Here is a 17382-nt window from a genome sequence, read left to right on the forward strand (position 1 = left end):
TTGAGACCAGCCTGAGCAAGAGTGAGACCCCATCTCTACCAAAAATAGAAAAAAAATTAACTGGGTGTGGTGACACACTCCTGCAAATCCCAGCTACTCGGGAGGTTGAGGCAGGAGGATCACTTGAGCCTAGAAGTTGGAGGTTGCAGTGAATTATGATGATGCCATGACATTCTACCTGGCGCAACAGATTGAGACTGTCTCAAAAAAAAGAAAAACCAAAAATAAATAATAAAAAAACAAGGAAACAAAGGCAGAGGTGGAATTTCCAAGGTAGGATGAGATCTGGGAGCTGATCACCAGGACAGGGTCCAGCACACACCCAGTCCCTCCAGGTGATTTGCACGCTCCCCCTACTTTGAGCTTTAGCACACACAAGACCATGCTATTTGCTGGAAAGTGATGAAGCCCCCCCCCCTGGCCCCCCGTGAAGCAAGTGTGACTCACATCAGCTTCTGCAGACCGCAGCTGGGCAGCCTTATGGATATGCACAGCAGGGCCATGCCCTCGTCCCCCAGGTGGTTGTTGGACAGGCACAGGTGCGTCAGGCTCCGGTTTCTGGCCAGGGCTGTGGACAGGGCACGGCAGCCCACAATTGTGAGGCTGCAGCTCTCCAACCTGCAGGAAGAGAGCCCCGAGGGGAAATGAGGAAATGAGGGGGGGGTCTCACCTCCCCTCCTCTGCCAGGAGGGGAAGAAACATCACCCACGCTGACCCGTCCTTGCAGATGGATGGCGAGGTCACAGCATGTCTGCCTCTAACTTGCAAACTCAGCTCCAGAGCTCCAGCCCCCAAATACCCTAAGTCGTATCCTGGGTGCTGGCGTCTGCCAGTCATGCGGGGAACAGTGGGCGGCGTGCACCTGCTCTCCGCTGCTTCTGCCACCCACATGGCCTGTGATGGAGGGCTTTGCCGAAAAGAGCGAGTTTCCTATTTAAAAGTGTGACATTTAACACATCACGACCTTTAGACATAAGCTAGACATAAGCTCCATCTATTTTGCCAAAGCTTGAGAAGCTTTTTATGCAGCTTCGAAACGATTCCAAGCGCTTACACAGTTTGCTGCACAAGTGACATTTGCTGCAACAAGAACTTGGAGCGAACTTTCCCTGGCGACCCTTCCCTGCCATGAGAACGTGACCAGACCTCAGCGCATCCCATGTGAGAGTTACTGACCTCGACTGCCGGACTCCAAAACACGTATAAACCTGAGAGTTTGACAACCGTGGAGAGCTTGGGCTGAGGCAGGCTACCCTGTTGGCTGCTTTACCGAGGACACCCCAGGCTGTGACGGGCTACACCCTGTTACCGTTCCCGCTCAGAAGCCTCACGGCCAACACCAGGGTCCCACTGCGGTGTCCGGGGACCTCAGCGTCGTCACGGGTCTCCATCGTGTCAGTCGAGCCAGTTTCTCCGAGAGCCGCCCACGTCCACCGTGAAACTGAATTAGACGGTGCGCTCCACAGGGGCCGCTTACTCCGAATTGAGCGACTCGACTTTAGTAGTTTTTGAGCTCACTTGCCATGGGCTAATATACCACGTCTATCGAGTGTGTTCCTGGGAGGTTTGTTCTGGTTCTCCTCCCTTTAAGCATTGCGAGCCTAAGGGAAAAAATTCTTTGTGTGGCAATCGACTGACTTGTGGAATCATACTTTGATCATCTCCCTCTTTTAGGCATACAAAACAGAGCTATTTACTTGAAAATAGGTTGAGTGGAGCCTCTGCCAGGGTTGTGGCAACGTTAAATGCATCAGCATAGGTGAAAGCCTTAGCACAACATGTTGCAAATAGCGCATGGTAGCACGGTTAGCATCACCGGCAGTGATTTCTTCTGATGAAGACATGCTGGCTGGGTCAGACGACGGACAGAAAGGCGAATTGACTTCTACAGAGATTCCCACTGCCACCACCCACCCTCCTTTAAAGGGTAATTTGTGCTGCAGGTTGAACATTCCTTGTCTGAAATGCTTGGGACCAGAAGCATTTTAGATTTCAGGCTTTTTTGGGGGTGGGGGTGTAATATTTGTATTATATTTACTGGCTGAGCATCCCTTGTCTGAAAATCCAAAGTGCTCCAGTGAGCAAGTCCATTGAGCATCATATTTCAGTGCTCAAAAAGTCTCCCGTTTTGGAGCATTTCAGATTTTCGGATAAGGGATGCTCAACCTGTCCTTTTTTTTCAACTGTTGCCATGACTTCAGAACTAATGTGACATGCCCCCGCCACAGCATGCCCTGGAGCGTGGGAGAGCAGCTTTGTCCGGACCAGGGGACGTCAGGAGGGAAGTTCGCAGGTGACGGCTCAGTCCCTCGGGTAGCACACTGCAGCTCACCTTTAGTTCTGCCTTTTTCTCCCTGTGGGACCTCAGACAACAGACTTCCTTCCTCTGGACTGGGTTTTCCTCATCCGTAAATGGGCTGAGCACAGGCGCACCTGGCAGGTGGCTTGTGGCATCAGAGTTGATGGGATTAGAGCACTCGGCAGAGCCCGGGGCTCAAGGATGCTGAATCACAAGCTATGACTCTGGGATTTCTGCACTGGCTTCAAGAAATTAAGGAAGAGAGACCAAAACCATGTAGATACTGGGTCCAAACAGGTGAGAATAGAAAAAGGATGGATGACAGAAACATAGCATGAAAATGTATTCATTAATGACCCAAACAGGGTATGGAATGGTCTCGCCCAGTCTATGGAGCCGACTCTGGGTCCTTTAGACAGTTTGTTATGCAGCTTTGAGAGGATTTCAAACACTCATAGTTGGTGACGTGAATGACATATGTTTTGTTGTGATAAGAACACGGAGTGAACTCCCCCTTCCCTGAAAGAATGTCATGTTGTACCTTATGTCATACCACATGTGAGTTATTGACCCCAACTACTGGGCTCCAAAATACCGATAACCTGAGTTTGACAGACGCAGTGCTTCCAACAGAATGTCTAGTGGTGATGGAATATTCTAGATCTATGCTGTCCAATATGGCAGCCAATAGCCACAAGGTTACTGAGCACTTGGCATGTGGCTAAGGCAATGAAGTAAGTTTTAATTTTATGCATTTCCTTACCTTGACATCTAAACAGCCACACATGGCTGGTGGGTCCAGTATTAAACATCGACCACATTCAGCCAGGTGAGAACTGGAAACCTGTGCTCAGGGTCACGAGGGCTGTCCGGAAAGTACCCAGCCATGCACCCATTCTCCTTATATTAGCAATGGCTGGACACTTTCCAGACAGCCCTCACATGTTTTGAACCAAGAAGCATTCTTAAAAAAAAAAAAAAAAAAAGTTTGAGTTACGAGGAAATACTTAAAAAGCCAGAAAACTCACCAAAAATAATCCAAATTCCAAGGGACACTTAAAGAAAAACCCAAGCTGCTGGAACAAAGAGCTTCTTCAGAAGCTTTAGTTACTCCAGCAACTCTGGTGTTGGGCCAAGATGGAAGACGGCCCAGGGCTGTGCTGTCCAGGGTGGCCCCGAACACCTGCCGTGGGTCTAGCACGATCCAGAAACTGAACTTGCAAATTTAAATATCGCTGGCCACACCCGACGGGCGGTCAGCACATCCGATGGCACAGCTCCGCGGAAGCAGCCAGCGCTGCGAGTCCTGCGGGGCCACCAACCACGCGCTCCTGTGCTCCAGTGACTGGCTCTCTATCACGTCCGCGTCTGTCCGCAGGGCCGGCGACAGCGCCTGCTCCGCAGCTGTCCCGGGCGCGCAGCGAGGCGAGCGCGGCTGCACTGGGCTGGGCTCAACAAGCGTGTTGTAAAGGGCTATTGCAGTTGCTGCTTCTTCCCCGACTGCCTCGTGGGGCACGTTACCAGCCAGAAAGTGACATCCTTCTGAACCGCCAGGTGCCGCAGATGCAGAACCTCCGTGTAGGCACTTCCGCCAGAACGACGTGCCTGGGGCTGTCCCCGCCAGCTGCCTCTTCTCCGCAGGAGGAGGTGGGAGTTTTCTGATGGCGGTTCTGGGTGATGCGCTCTGCTCAGACCCTCCTCGGTGGGCCAGTCTGCACCCAGAAGACCAGCTCCGGTCTGCGCTTTGGTGCACTTTTGGTGCACCTGCTCCGGTCTGCACTTTTGTGGGCAGAACTTGGTCTTGCCATTGAGTTCTCCGAGTGACCGGGCAGGTAAGCTTGTCCATGGTAGAGTGGAGCACTCACCAACCCACGTGGCCACACACACCGGCCTCGTGCTCCAAGACAGCTTTATCTGGGAAGGTCACCGATTTCCATTCACTGCCTCCTGCTCCCAGGTTTACATTCAGAGTTCAATAGCGAGGACAGATGTGTTCTATGGGTCATTCCTGCTCCCAGCACCAGGGCCCTCCCCGCCAGGCCCGACTCCCACCTTGCGCATATGCACCTGCCAATCCCCTCCCTCACGGCTTGGGGACCTCAGCTGAGACAAACCCAGTGGCAGGAGTGGGACTCACGTCAGCTTCTCCAGGGTGCAATCCGAGTCCTCCAAGGCCTGGAAGAGAGGCTTCACACCCTCGTCCGTCACCTTGTTCCCCGACAGGCCGAGGTATTTTAGGCCGGTAAGGACTTGGGAGAGCATCAGGTAACCGGCGTGGTTTAATCCACAGTGATCCAACCTGCGGAGACAGGCAGTGTGACGCACAGCCCTGCCCCGGCCCAGAGCAGCCCGCTGCCCCGCTCTGTGCCTTCCCTCCCCTGGTCTTCATGCCGTTCATTTCCATATTCAGGTTTGTCAACTGTCACCTTTATGGAGTAAGCTGGACTTACTGCCTTAAACGGTGCCCACCCTGCCTCACTCCACTCCTTATTCAACATTACTACGTTCATAGCCGCGATCACCAGCTAACACTCCGTTTATATTTACGCTTGTTTACTGCCCGTCTTCCCGCCTAGAACACGGCACCTCTGCGAGGGGGAGGCCCGGCTGGCCTGGCGCCTGCTGCAGCTTTAGCAGCTATGGCAGTGCTGGTACACAGCAGGCACTCAGCATTTGCTGACGGGCACAACCTCCTGCAGCAACTGGCAGTGTTTATAAGAGCTGAGTGTGGACGTACCTCACGAGCCAGCAATTCTACCCTTAAGCCTTAAGCCTCTATGAAGCAAGTAGGTTAACATCTTTGTGACTCAGCTTGCCATCTGGAAGATGGGGCTAGCGCTGCTACCGACCTCAGTGCTGCTTGTGAGGACTGGAACATTAGAACTCCCACCAGGCACTCGGGCAATGCTGCCATGGGGCAGAGGCTGACAGTGCGAGCCTGTGTTTGCTTCCGCCGGGACACAGAGCTGGACTACGTTGTCCAGCCTGCCTTGCAGTGGGCATGGTCACATGACCCAGTGCCAGCTAAGAGAATGTGAAGGGAATCCGAGTGAGGGATTTGAACTACCTCCATGCCAGGCTCATAAAACTCTCTGCTCTTTTGAGCTGAACCTCTAACACGCAGCAGGATCTGGAAGCTGTGTTAACACTAGAACCCTAGAAGCCCCGCTAGCCTGAGCATAGGACCAGCCCCCAAGCCCCACTGGCCTCAAACCATCTTCTTACATAGGCAAGAAAAACTTCTCGTTACAGAACCGTCATACATCATCAGCTGTGTTTGTTGCAGGACCCAACTAACAATATGCTAGCACATGGAAACAATATGATTTTCTGTGTTGCATTCCAGACAGAACCTTTAGGGTCCTCCAAACATACATGCTCATGGTGTGTGTGTGTGTATGCACAGGCAAGAATTTGTTTTATCTCCCTGTGTGGCCTGTGAGCCCGTGAGAGCAGGAACCTTGACTCACTGGCTAGCACATCCCTGGAACCTGTTAGAGTGCTATGAACATTATAGATCCCTGCACTTGCTGAATGAAAGAAAATGCCAACTCCCCAATGTGATACTCAGTTGAAACCCCACACCATGTGGCCCAATCTATATTTCAAAACCATTTCCCATTTGGAGGGTTAGCCAATTATTCCATCCCTCCAGCCAATAAATATTTGGTGGCATGATATGGGCCAGGTGTCGGGAACAGAGCAGTTCTAGGTGCTGGGAACGTAGCAGTGAGGGAAATAGACTGATACTCTTACCCTTATGAATCATTAGAAGTTAAACACACACTTCCGGGACACTGGCAGGCACCTCCTACCAGGTGACCCTGCACTTACTCCCCTTCTTGGCCCCAAATAGCCCCTCTCTCTCCTCTGACACGTGTGTCTTATTTATTCTTTGCATACAACTTTCAGTTATCCTATTTGTGAAGTAGGGAGAGAGTGGGAGACGGGGGGTGGGGGGGCGGCAGCCATCCTGTTTGTTCCCAGGGAAGACATAAAACCCACATGAGGTTGTGCAAACATGTGTGTTTCCATCCTTCAGGGACACCTATGCTTTGGCCCACTCCCTCGAGTTACATTTCTGGAAGTGCAGTTTCCCAGTTACCAGGCAAAAGCACACATGGTGCAAAGCAAAGTATTCCTCAACAGTTGACGTGTCAGCTAAGGAAGCTCCAAGCAGGGGTCCCTGTTTGTCTTGGATTACCATAAACATTGAGGAGAAGTGTCTTTAGACCAAGCTAATCTAATTGACCAAGCGCATGCCCAGGGTTTGCAAACTGCAGTAAGAACCCCAAACTGGAAACAACCTACCAAAATCTCCCTGGATAGGCGAATTGTTAGACTAACTGTGGTGTATCCATACTCTGGAATAGCTCTCAGTAATGGAAAGGAACGAACTGACACATGCACAGCTCGGATGGATCCAAGGGCTGATTGCACGAAGCCAGTCTAGAGTAGTGATGCACTGTATTGACTCTATTTTTATAGCACTGTCAAAATGACAAAAATCGCAGAGATGGAAAACATGCGTGGTGGCCGGGATTAGGAATGGTGCGACTACAAAGAGACAGCATGAGGGTGACATCACGGTATCTTGTGATACTGTGTGCATTACACAAGTCTACGCACATGATAAAATGGCACAGAATGAAGTACAGGCACTGTGCCAGTGTCCATGGCCTGGTTTGTAGATTGTGTGGTAGTTATGCAAGATGTAGCCATTGGGAGAAACTGCCCGGAGGGTACATGTGACCTCTCTGAAATATTTTATTTTTTTTATTTATTTTTTATTTTTTTATTTTTTTTCATTTTTTTTTCTTTTTCTTTTTCTTTTTTTTTTTTGAGACAGAGTCTCGCTTTGTTGTCCAGACTAGAGTGAGTGCCGTGGCATCAGCCTAGCTCACAGCAACCTCAAACTCCTGGGCTCGAGCGATCCTTCTGCCTCAGCCTCCCGAGTAGCTGGGACTACAGGCATGAGCCACCATGCCCGGCTAATTTTTTTTTTTTTTATATATATATCAGTTGGCCAATTAATTTCTTTCTATTTATACTAGAGACGGGGTCTCGCTCTTGCTCAGGCTGGTTTTGAACTCCTGACCTTGAGCAATCCGCCCGCCTCAGCCTCCCAAGAGCTAGGATTACAGGCGTGAGCCACCGCGCCCGGCTTTGAAATATTTTAATTTTTACGAAATGTTGCAAGTTATTTATGGTGATAAAATATTAACAAAATTTACTGTTTTAACTATTTTTAAGTATACAGTCCAGTGGCATTGAACTCATTGTCATGCAACCATCACCACCAGAGCTTTTCCGCCTTCCCAACTCTAGTGTTTTCACAACTTTTGGAATTTCAAAATAAAAATAAAAACAAGCAAATAAACAAAAGGCATAAACCCTGAGACTCACCTCAAAGACTCCAGGAAACATTTTGGATGTTTTAACGTTTCACATACTTCTTTTACATCTGTATCGCTCAGGTGGGTACTTCCCAAGTGGAGGTATTTTATGTGATGGTTGCTGATAAGAGCAGGCCAGAGAAGGTAGAGACCAGATATAATCTGTGTATCTTTGAGTCTGTGGAAGATGTAAAAAATTGAGACGACTTACACGCTGGTGACATTTAGTTGCATCCTTATTTTTCCTTCTCATTCTTTTCCTGTTCTTTCGAGTTTCTAATTATTTGTATTGAATCTTAAAGCAACAAACATTCGAGTACCTAGGATGTGCCAGACACTGAGAATAGACTATTAGACAATACTAACAATCACTCCCTGCCTTTTGTGGGGCCTAATCTAGTGGGAGAGACATTTGATAAGGAGTAGAACAAAAGAATTATGTGTGAGCATGAGATAGAGAGTCCATTGAGAATGGGGCAGAACCACAGAGACACACACAGTCAGTGACTGCATTGAATACTGCAGGCAAGCCTACCACAGTGGCGTTTGTGTGTCTAAGCATACAAAAACTGCAGTAAAAATGCGGTACGATAATCTTACGTGACCACTGCAGTCTTATGGTCCATCACTGACCAAAAAGTCATTATGAGATTAATGACTTAAATCCCTTTGTACTTCCCTGAATCTTTTGACCATGATCATGTATTAATTATTAATACTATTGTATTAAAATACAGGGAGGACACAGATTAAGGCAAATTATAGTCTACAATAGAAGCTAAAATAGGACAGCTAATGGAGTGGAGGCTGTCGGGTAGGGGAAAACATTTAAGAGAAATTACGTTTGGTGTAAGATTTAAGGCGGACAGGGAGTTGTTATTCTGGGATCACCAAGTTTCTCGGTACATCTCAGCTTAAGGAAACTGCTTAGAGAAAGAAGGGCAAGGAGGGGAAGGTGTTTGTAACCAAGAACTTGACTTGCTCTACTCTTGGGCATCACATGGACTTCACTTGGTCTTGGAGGGAGAAGTAAAGAGTAGAACTTTTGCATGAAGTAGAACCAGCACTCCATACCTCCTGCTCCAGGGGCTTGGCACAGTGTCCTGGGTTCATATATTTGCTACCTTATTAATTAACCTAAAAGCATCACAAGAATCATGCATTTTGATCTTGTTATTGCGTCATGTTCTGTTTGCCTGAGATGAACTTCCCTCACTTTTTCCCTACCAGCCAACTCCTACTCATCCTTCAAAACCCTGAGTCAATGAACCTGGTTCAGTAATCCCTTCACAGAGTCTTTAGTCACTTTCCATTCTGTGCTTTTGGAAACTTTATTCCTGTATCTTTCATAGAACATGTTTGAGGGGGTGTAGATGGGTCTTCTCTCAATAGGTGGAGAAGGGCTGTGGGGGAGGGGTGAGCGACAGGAAGGGATTTTCTTACATTAGATTCTGTATTGTACAGGTTCGACTCTTCAGCATGGCGCAGAGTTTCCTCAAGGACAGTTCACTCAGGGTGCTGGCGCCCAGGTCCAGTTGCTGCAGGCTTGGGTGGTTGCAGAGCACACGGCAGAAAATTTCCCACTGCTGATCGGCGAAGACCTTACCCGGCACCCTGCGTCAGGGAGAGAAACAAACGTGTGCTTCCATGGAAGGGACTGTAACACGAGCTGCGTGTTGGGGGGGGACCAGCCTACAGAAGACACACAGATGCTTTAGCGGCTCCGAGGCCCATCTGGTGGGCACCACGCTGTGCCCCGCATGGCTGGCTCTGCAGCCACCCTACATCGTGAACGTCCTGATGCCCCAGGGGGTGCACTAGCACAATAGGGGCTGCCAGCTCTTGAATCAGTTGCTTGCTTAAACTCTAGCTCCCCCTGAATGTAAAGTGGTGCGACCACTATGGGAGACAGTATGGCGCTTCCTCAGGTAATTTAAAACAGAACTACCACAGGACCCAGCGACCCCACTTCTGTGCATAAACCCCAAAGAACTGAAATCGGAAGGCTAAAGGGATATTTGCTCTGCCACGTCCACTGCGTGATATTCACAACAGCTCAGACGTGGAAGCAACCCAAGTGTCCATCGGCGCATGAATGGAGGAGGAAAATGGGGCACCACAGTGGAACGTTATTCAGCCTTAACGAGGGAAGGCCTCCATTTCTGACAATACGATCCAGTCTGGAGGACACTATGCTCAGTGACACCAGCCAGTCATCGAAGGGCAAATACTGCATGATTCTCTTTATGTGAAATATCTGAAATGGTCAAACTCATAGAGGCAGAAAGTAGAATGGTGGTTTCCAGGGGGGAGGGGACTCAGTCGCTGTTCGGTGGGCACAGAGTTTCAGTGGCGCAGGGCGGGACAGCTGCAGAGCTCTGCGCCCACGTGGCACCTGGGTCAGTGCCGTGCTGCAAACGCGAGCATCGGTCTCCTGCTCACTGGCTGCCACGCCACCTGAGCGTGCACGTTCCCACCTTTGCGAACAGAGTGCTGACCTATCTCACAAGTTTGCCCTGAGAATAAATAAAAATGAAACTAGAGTACATCAGGCCAAGTGAAATCAACCAGGTATACAGAAAAAACAACATTGCATGATCTTACTTATGTGTAGAATCTAAAAATGTCAAACTCTCAGAAGCAGAGAGTGAAACAGCAGTTACCAGAGGCTGGGAAGGGCAGAGTGGGGAGATACTGGTTGAAGTGTATAGAGTTTCAGCTAGGAGGAACAAGTTTTAGTGATATTAACTAGGACCAGTGTGCTATGTAATATATAACAGTGTATTATTTTAAAATCGCTAAAAGGGCAATTTAAAAATGTTCTCATCACAAAAATCTTATGCAAAGGTGAGGTGATGGATATACTAAGTAGCTTGATTTAATTATTCTACAATGTATACATATATCAAACCATCACACAGTACCCCATAAACATATATGTTTGTCAATTAAAAAGAAAAAAGAAAACAGTGGTAAGTAACAGTGCTCATTCACACACAGTAGCTGTGATTTTTGTGACTGTATGTAAACATAGCTAGCTCAGGGCTTAGCCTGTATTTGTGCCCATTTTCGGCCAATCTACAGGAAAATGGCCAGGTTGTGGACACCCCTGGCTATGGACGGGACAGAACGAGGCGACAGGCAAGATGTTTTCTTTCTGCACCGACATAAGCTCCTCCTCTAACAGAGAGGGCTTCACCGTGTAATTGTTTTCTGACCGAGAGTCACTGTCGTTTTACCAAGGCCTTAGCATATACCAGGCGTTGTGCCGGACTCCATCTGTGAGAGAATTTGATGCTGTTTTAAACCCGAGGGTGGCGCCATTTCCCCCTTATTTTAGATGGTCACAGGGCTTGTAGGCAGCAGAGCTAAAATTACAAATCGGGTTTTTCCAGCGTCCTTTGCCAATATGTACTGGCAGTTGGTTTAGTTCCGAATCATCGGCCACTCTCTGTGTTAAGTGCCAGGCGTGGTTCCTACGTGCTTTAGCTCCTAACAACCTGGTAGGGAGATGCCATTACTGCTGTTTTACAGATGAAGAAACAGAGGCACAGAACAGTTAAGCAACTTTCCTGAGGTCTCACTGCTCAGAAGTAGCTGGCCTGGGATTTAAATACTGACAGGGGGGTAGCAATGTCCGTCCGTCTGTCCGTGTGTGTGTGTGTGTGTGTGTGGTGTGTGTGTGTGTGTGTGTGTACTGGGGTCTTGCTATGTTGCCCAGGCTAGACTCTAGTTCCTGGGCTCAAGTGATTCTCAGCCTCCCAAGTAGCTGGGACTACCAGTGCATGCCACCACACCTGGCTAAATTGATCTGTGTTTTTCTGTTATTTTTTTCAAGAGATGAGGTTTTCACCATGTTGCCCAGGAGGCTGGGGTACGGTGGCTATTCACAGATAGGATCATAATGCACTGCAGCCTTGAACCCCTGGGCTCAAGCCATCCTCCTGTCTCAGTCTCCCAAGAAGCTTGAGCTATAGGTCCGTGCCACTGCTCGGGGCTAGCTCACATTCCCGGCTGGTGTGCTATGGCGGGTAATGATGGGCGTTAGACAGCCCAGGGGAGGGCATTTTCCAGACCTGCACTCTTCAGTGTGCACCAGCTACATGGGGCTATTTCAATATAAATAAGCTGAAAGGGAATACAATTAAGGTTTCACCTCCTCAGTCTCACGTTTCGAATGCTCAGCAGGCACACGTGGGCTGGGGCTACGCTACTGGACAGGAGCGGGAAACATTCTTGTCCTCGCAGAAAGCTGTGTGGGACAGCCCTGCTCTGGGGCCCACAGGGCACAGCAGTTCGGACATACGAATGATCATCTGACAGGAGCAGCCTTAAAAAAAAAACCTCACATACTCCTGGGTTTCCAACCCAGAGCCTTCCCTTGCACAGTCGTGGGGGAAGCCTGGCAGTTTGAAAGAGCTTACTGGCCGCTCACAAGGAGCTGAAGTAGGGCCCGTCGTTCTAGCCACCCGGACCACATCTGGGTCATTCATCCTGAAAGAATTACCTGGGACCCTGACGTTTCTGGGAGTCTTGTCAAACCCTAGCAACAGGCTCGGCAGACGGTACAGAATAAAACCGCAGGGGACTTACCACCGGGGAATCACAGGCCAGGCCTTTCTATCTGTTGGGATCATCTTTCTGATATCCACCCGAAGTTTCCGTAAATAGGAGCAACGCTGGAGACAGAAAGACGACACTACTAAGTCCATTTTCTGGTGAAGTGAGAGGTACACATCTTGGAAGCTGCTTAACGCCGAGCGAACAAATTCTTCATCTTGTGTCTCGAACAGACAGTGGAAGGAGTCCAGGACGTCCACTGGGACGGCATAATGGCCCAACAGCCCTAACAGGGAGACCCAGTACAGGAGTCTCTGCTTTATGGCCAGGGGGACGGGGCAGCCCAGCAGCGCCTCCAGGGCCTGCAGCACTTCCTTGCTCATGAGGCCAAACAAGAAGCGCTTCATCTGGTACAAGTGGAAGTTGAAGCCTGTCTGTTTAAGCTCCATCAAACTCCTTATCCTCTCAGTGAAGAGCGGGCAGAGGTTGGGCTCCCTTTCCAGCCCCTCCAGGACGTAGTACAAGGCGGCGCAGAACTCCTGGAGGCTGAGGTGGAAGAAGGAGTAGTAGCCCTCGCAGTGGCCGTCGCGGAGCAGCACGTCCATGTGGAACACGGCGGCCAGCTCGGACTCCCGCAGGCCGTGGACCGTGAGGTCGTCGCTGTCGAAGGCGGACTTCATGTCCCACATGCCCTCCGCGGCCATGCGGCACAGGTTCTTCAGCACGGCCCTTTCTTCCCGGTTGAGGCAGCGCGGGGCCTCCTCCCGCGGAGTGAGCTGGTAGAACACGAAGGTGGCGTACAGCCCGGTGAAAGTCTGGGAAATGGGGGCGGCGCGCCCCCCGCCCGCCTTCCGGCGCTGCAGGGCCGCGCACACCAGCGAGTGCACGGTGACGTCCTGGCACTCGCCCCACAGGTCGCAGCTGTCCATCACACGCAAGATCTCCGCCCTTTCGTGCTCGCTCGCGACGTGCTCAAGGAATAACTGAAACCTTTTTTCCGCCGAGATCCCGCCAACCAGCAGGTAGCGGGGAACCTGGACCAACGACTTGAGCGCGCCCATGCCCACGTTGCTGACGGTGATTATGAGGGAGGACGCAGGCAGCAGGGCTTTCCTCAGCAGACTGTGTATCAGGACAGGGGTGGGTTGCTTCTCGGCCCAGTCTCTACAGAGCCTTGTGTCGTCATTGAGGTCAGAGTCCAGGTCATCAAAACTGTCAACAATAAACAAGAGCTCTTTGGGTTGGGACATGATCTCCGTCACCGGGGCCTGGGAGTCCGGCCACTCCTTGGAAATCAGCTCTGCAAGACTGCTCTCCCTCCTCCGTAGCAGATCTCTAGTGTGGAGAAAGAAGGCGTAGGAGAACATGCTCTCGTAGAAGTCACCTTGAGCCCAGCGTAGCATGATCCTTCTCGCCAAAGCTGACTTCCCGATTCCCGATTTTCCATGCAGAACCACGGTGTAGGGCCGGAAGCCCCCCTCCTCCATATCGAAAATGCCAGACAGCATCCTTTCCATATCCGTCCAGTCAGCAGATTTTTCAGGACTATGGTCAACATCCATCTTCTTGGAGAATTTGGTCATCACGTGGCGCATGTAGTCCCACCTGTTACCTCCTTGGTCCAAAGTCAGACCAGAGAGGGTAGAGGAAAACAGCAGGAAAGAATTTGAAGGAAGTCTGGATTTTAGTAAAAATAGGACAAGACAAAAACCCCGGACCCAGAGTCAGTGGGTGTGCCGAGCCAGACAGGCCCTGTGCACGGGTCTCTCATTACTTCCCAGCCTCGTCCCCCTCTCAAAGGCCACTTCCTCAAGAGCGTCTGCTGTCCCTTCAACCTGACACACTGCATACTTGCTAGCTTATTGTCTCCAATGGACACTAAGCACAGACTTTCTTGCTCACTGCGGATCGTCAGTATTTATGACAGTGCCTGGCGCACCCTGTGAGAACTCATTTATTAAATGAATAATCTATGCCAAACACTTGTATGCAATCTCAGAGACAGAAGCCGGGGCAGCTGAGAATGTGTGCGCCATGGCCCCAGTCCGACGCCTGAAGGCCCCGCACACATCACGCACCGCTCTCCTCCCCAGGCTGCACTGGGGAAATGCCCCCGCTATGTAAGGGGGAGGCTGGGTGCGTGGGGCACACCTGTGATACTATCACTTTGGGAGGCCAAGGGAGGAGGATCACTGGGGTCCAGGAGTTCAGGACCAGCCTGGACAATGGTGAGACCTGACTCCACAAAAAATAAAAAAAAAAAAAATAGCTAGGCATGGTGGTGCATGCCTGTAGTCCCACCTATCTAGGAAGCTGAGGCAGGAGGGATCACTTGAGCTCAGGAATTTGAGGTTACAGCGAGCTGTGATGACACTATTGCACTCTAGCCTGGGAACAGAGCAAGAGTCTGTCCAAAACAAAAAAAAATGGGAGCATATGCCTCTGAGTCAGACAGACTCTGCCCGGATCCAAGCTCTACCCTAGGGTATCTGTGTGATCCCGGACGAGCTGCTGTCAGAGTCCCCGCCTGAGGAATATTTAAGAATGTGCATCCAACATTCATTAACCACATTTGCCACCTTGGCAAACATGATAAGTGGTGCCTATTATCACAACCATAATTCTTTCACATTACCTGTTTTACTTTTATCCCAACATTTATCACACACAATTCTTTCATGCATGTAATTATTGTCTAGCCCCTAGAATACAACATTAGCTCCATGAGAAAAGTAGCTTCAGCCTCTTCAACTGTCTCCGATATCCAATAGGCACTCAATGAACATGAAAATGATTCATGTCCTGGGACCTTAAATTTCCTGGTACTACCAGTATCTTTTATTTTTTCTTTTAAAAGGCAGTGGCCAGGTGTGGTAGTACACACCTGTTGTCCCAGCTACTTGGGAGGCTGAGGCGGGAGGACTACTTGAGTCCAGGAGTTTGAGACCAGCTTGGGCAACTTAGTGAGACCCTATCTCTACTGGAAAAAAAAAAAAAAAGGCAGTAGGACTCTCCCTGTACTAATGTGTAATTATTAACTGTATACAAAATTTCTATGCAAGAGTTCTAAACTTTATACTTCATTACTGTATCCTTGGTATATGTGGGAGGTTAGTTCCAGAACCCCTCAAAAGGTTCAATGTTCAGGTCCCTTATATAAAATTAAGCAGTATTTGCAATCTTCCCATATACTTTAAATCATATCTAGATTACTTATAGTACCTAACACCATCTGCAGATCATTCATGTGAATTCGATGTAGTACTACTTGGCATGTGGCAAATTCAAATTTTGCTTTTTGGAACTTTGCAGCATTTTAGCCCCAAATATTTTAAACCTGAAGTTGGTTGAATCCATGGATGCAGAACCAATAGAATCAGAGGGAAAGCCATGAACAAACCTGCATTAAAACCGAGGAAGCACACCTTGAGATAAGCCTCTATTTGCTGAGCTCAGACTGACATGCTACCCTCAGACGGACAATTGGCTCAACGACTGGACTGTAGGTTTTTATAGAGGGAGGGAAACCCCAGGGAGGCAGTCTACAGTTGAACCTGGGCTTTTTTGGTCCTTTCTCAGTCTCCTCTTTTTATTCTATGGATTCAAGTATTGCGTCCATGCTTAAGCGTTCCGAACCTCTCCCTAATAACGACTTCTTTTCTAAAATTCCAGGCTCATATGTCTAAGTCACCACCTTAAGGGGCCACAGGGACCTCAAATTCAAAGCTTCAAAAACTTGTTTCATCTTTTATCTTCATCACAAAACATTCCTTCTCTTAAGTTTTTTATAAATGATAACTAGGGAAAAGCTTATGTTCATGAATTTACTTTGGAAGAGATGTTGTGCTCATTTCTTTTTATATAAACCTAATTTTAGTTCATATTAATCCTCTATGGTAGTTTGTTCATAATATCAAACGGGGATATTAATACCTCTTTTTACAAGGTTAGTGTGAAGGTGTTATGACAATCATAAGACATGGAGAACAGCGCCTGGCCCATGGTAAGTATTCTAGAAATGCTACCAATATTTGTATTTATTATTATTAATCCCAATTTAAACTATTAGTTTTTCAAATATTGGTTGAATAAGTGATTAAGTAACCCACACAAGGTCAACACATGTTGTAAAGGTAGAATAAAAGCCCAACTTGAAGTGGCTTCTGAGCTTGAAATTTTAGCAGCGCCATCCATCAGAGACTGCTTAAGTGGAAATGTGGGAGCAATTCCTGAGGCCTTTTTCTCAGAACCCCACCACCTAGTTATACTAGTCTTGAAGCAGTTCCTGAAGCCTTTTTCTCAGAACCCCATCACTTAGTTATACTAGTTTTGGAGCAGTTCCTGAGGCCTTTTTCTCAGAACCCCATCACCTAATTATACTGGTTTTATATCTTGAATATCTCACACAAATCAAATCAATTGAATTATATGAACATGGAGAACAGCATCATTCACTATAGCCAAAAAGTGGAAAGAACCCAAATTTCCATCAACTGAAGAATGGATAAAGAGAATGTGGGTTGCCCATGCAATGGAATATTATTCAGCAACATAAATGAGGTGCTGATACATACTGCTCCATGAGTGAACTTTGAAAACATGCTATGTGCAGGAAGCCAGTCATAAAGAGCCATATATCATATGATTCCATTTACACAAAAGGTCCAGAATAGGTAAAGTTTTAGAGATGGAAAATAAGTTAGTGGTTATCTAGGGTTCAGGGGGTAGGGAGAAAATTGGGAGTGACTGCTAGTGGGTATGGGGGTTCTCTTTGGCAGAAAGAAATGCTTCATAATTAGTAGCAACAGTTGGAAAACTGAATATGCTAAAAGTTACTGAATTGTATACTTCAAAAGGGTAAATTTCACAGCATGTGAATTCTCTCAATAAAAAATCCTCAAGCAGCATTTCCTCAGGGAAGGCTGCTTCAACTTCCTTGACCTTTCAACTCCCATCCCACATAACCTCAGCACCTCAGATCGTACCTTCATTTCTTACCTTGGCTTAATTAACATAAATCTGGGCTATAAACATCATGAAGGCAAGAAATATGTTTTTCTTGCCAATATGATTCTATCACAGTTCTTTGGTGGTAGGTATTCACTAAACATTGGTTGATAGAATTAA

General features: G+C 48.4%; 1 protein-coding gene across 1 annotated transcript in view; it reads right to left on the reverse strand.

The window, feature by feature from the left end:
- NLRP5 (NLR family pyrin domain containing 5) overlaps positions 1 to 17382 on the reverse strand; it is a 50510-nt gene that overhangs the window by 14112 nt on the left and 19016 nt on the right. Inside the window, exons 7-11 of the mRNA XM_075998973.1 lie at positions 12289 to 13870; positions 9139 to 9309; positions 7706 to 7873; positions 4437 to 4598; positions 448 to 618 (exon numbers count right to left, since the gene is read on the reverse strand). Coding sequence (XP_075855088.1) covers positions 448 to 618; positions 4437 to 4598; positions 7706 to 7873; positions 9139 to 9309; positions 12289 to 13870 — 2254 coding nt within the window. The remainder of the gene's footprint in view (positions 1 to 447; positions 619 to 4436; positions 4599 to 7705; positions 7874 to 9138; positions 9310 to 12288; positions 13871 to 17382) is intronic.

The sequence above is a fragment of the Microcebus murinus genome, chromosome 32, assembly GCF_040939455.1.
Source record: "Microcebus murinus isolate Inina chromosome 32, M.murinus_Inina_mat1.0, whole genome shotgun sequence".
In the NCBI taxonomy this organism is placed as follows: domain Eukaryota; kingdom Metazoa; phylum Chordata; class Mammalia; order Primates; family Cheirogaleidae; genus Microcebus; species Microcebus murinus.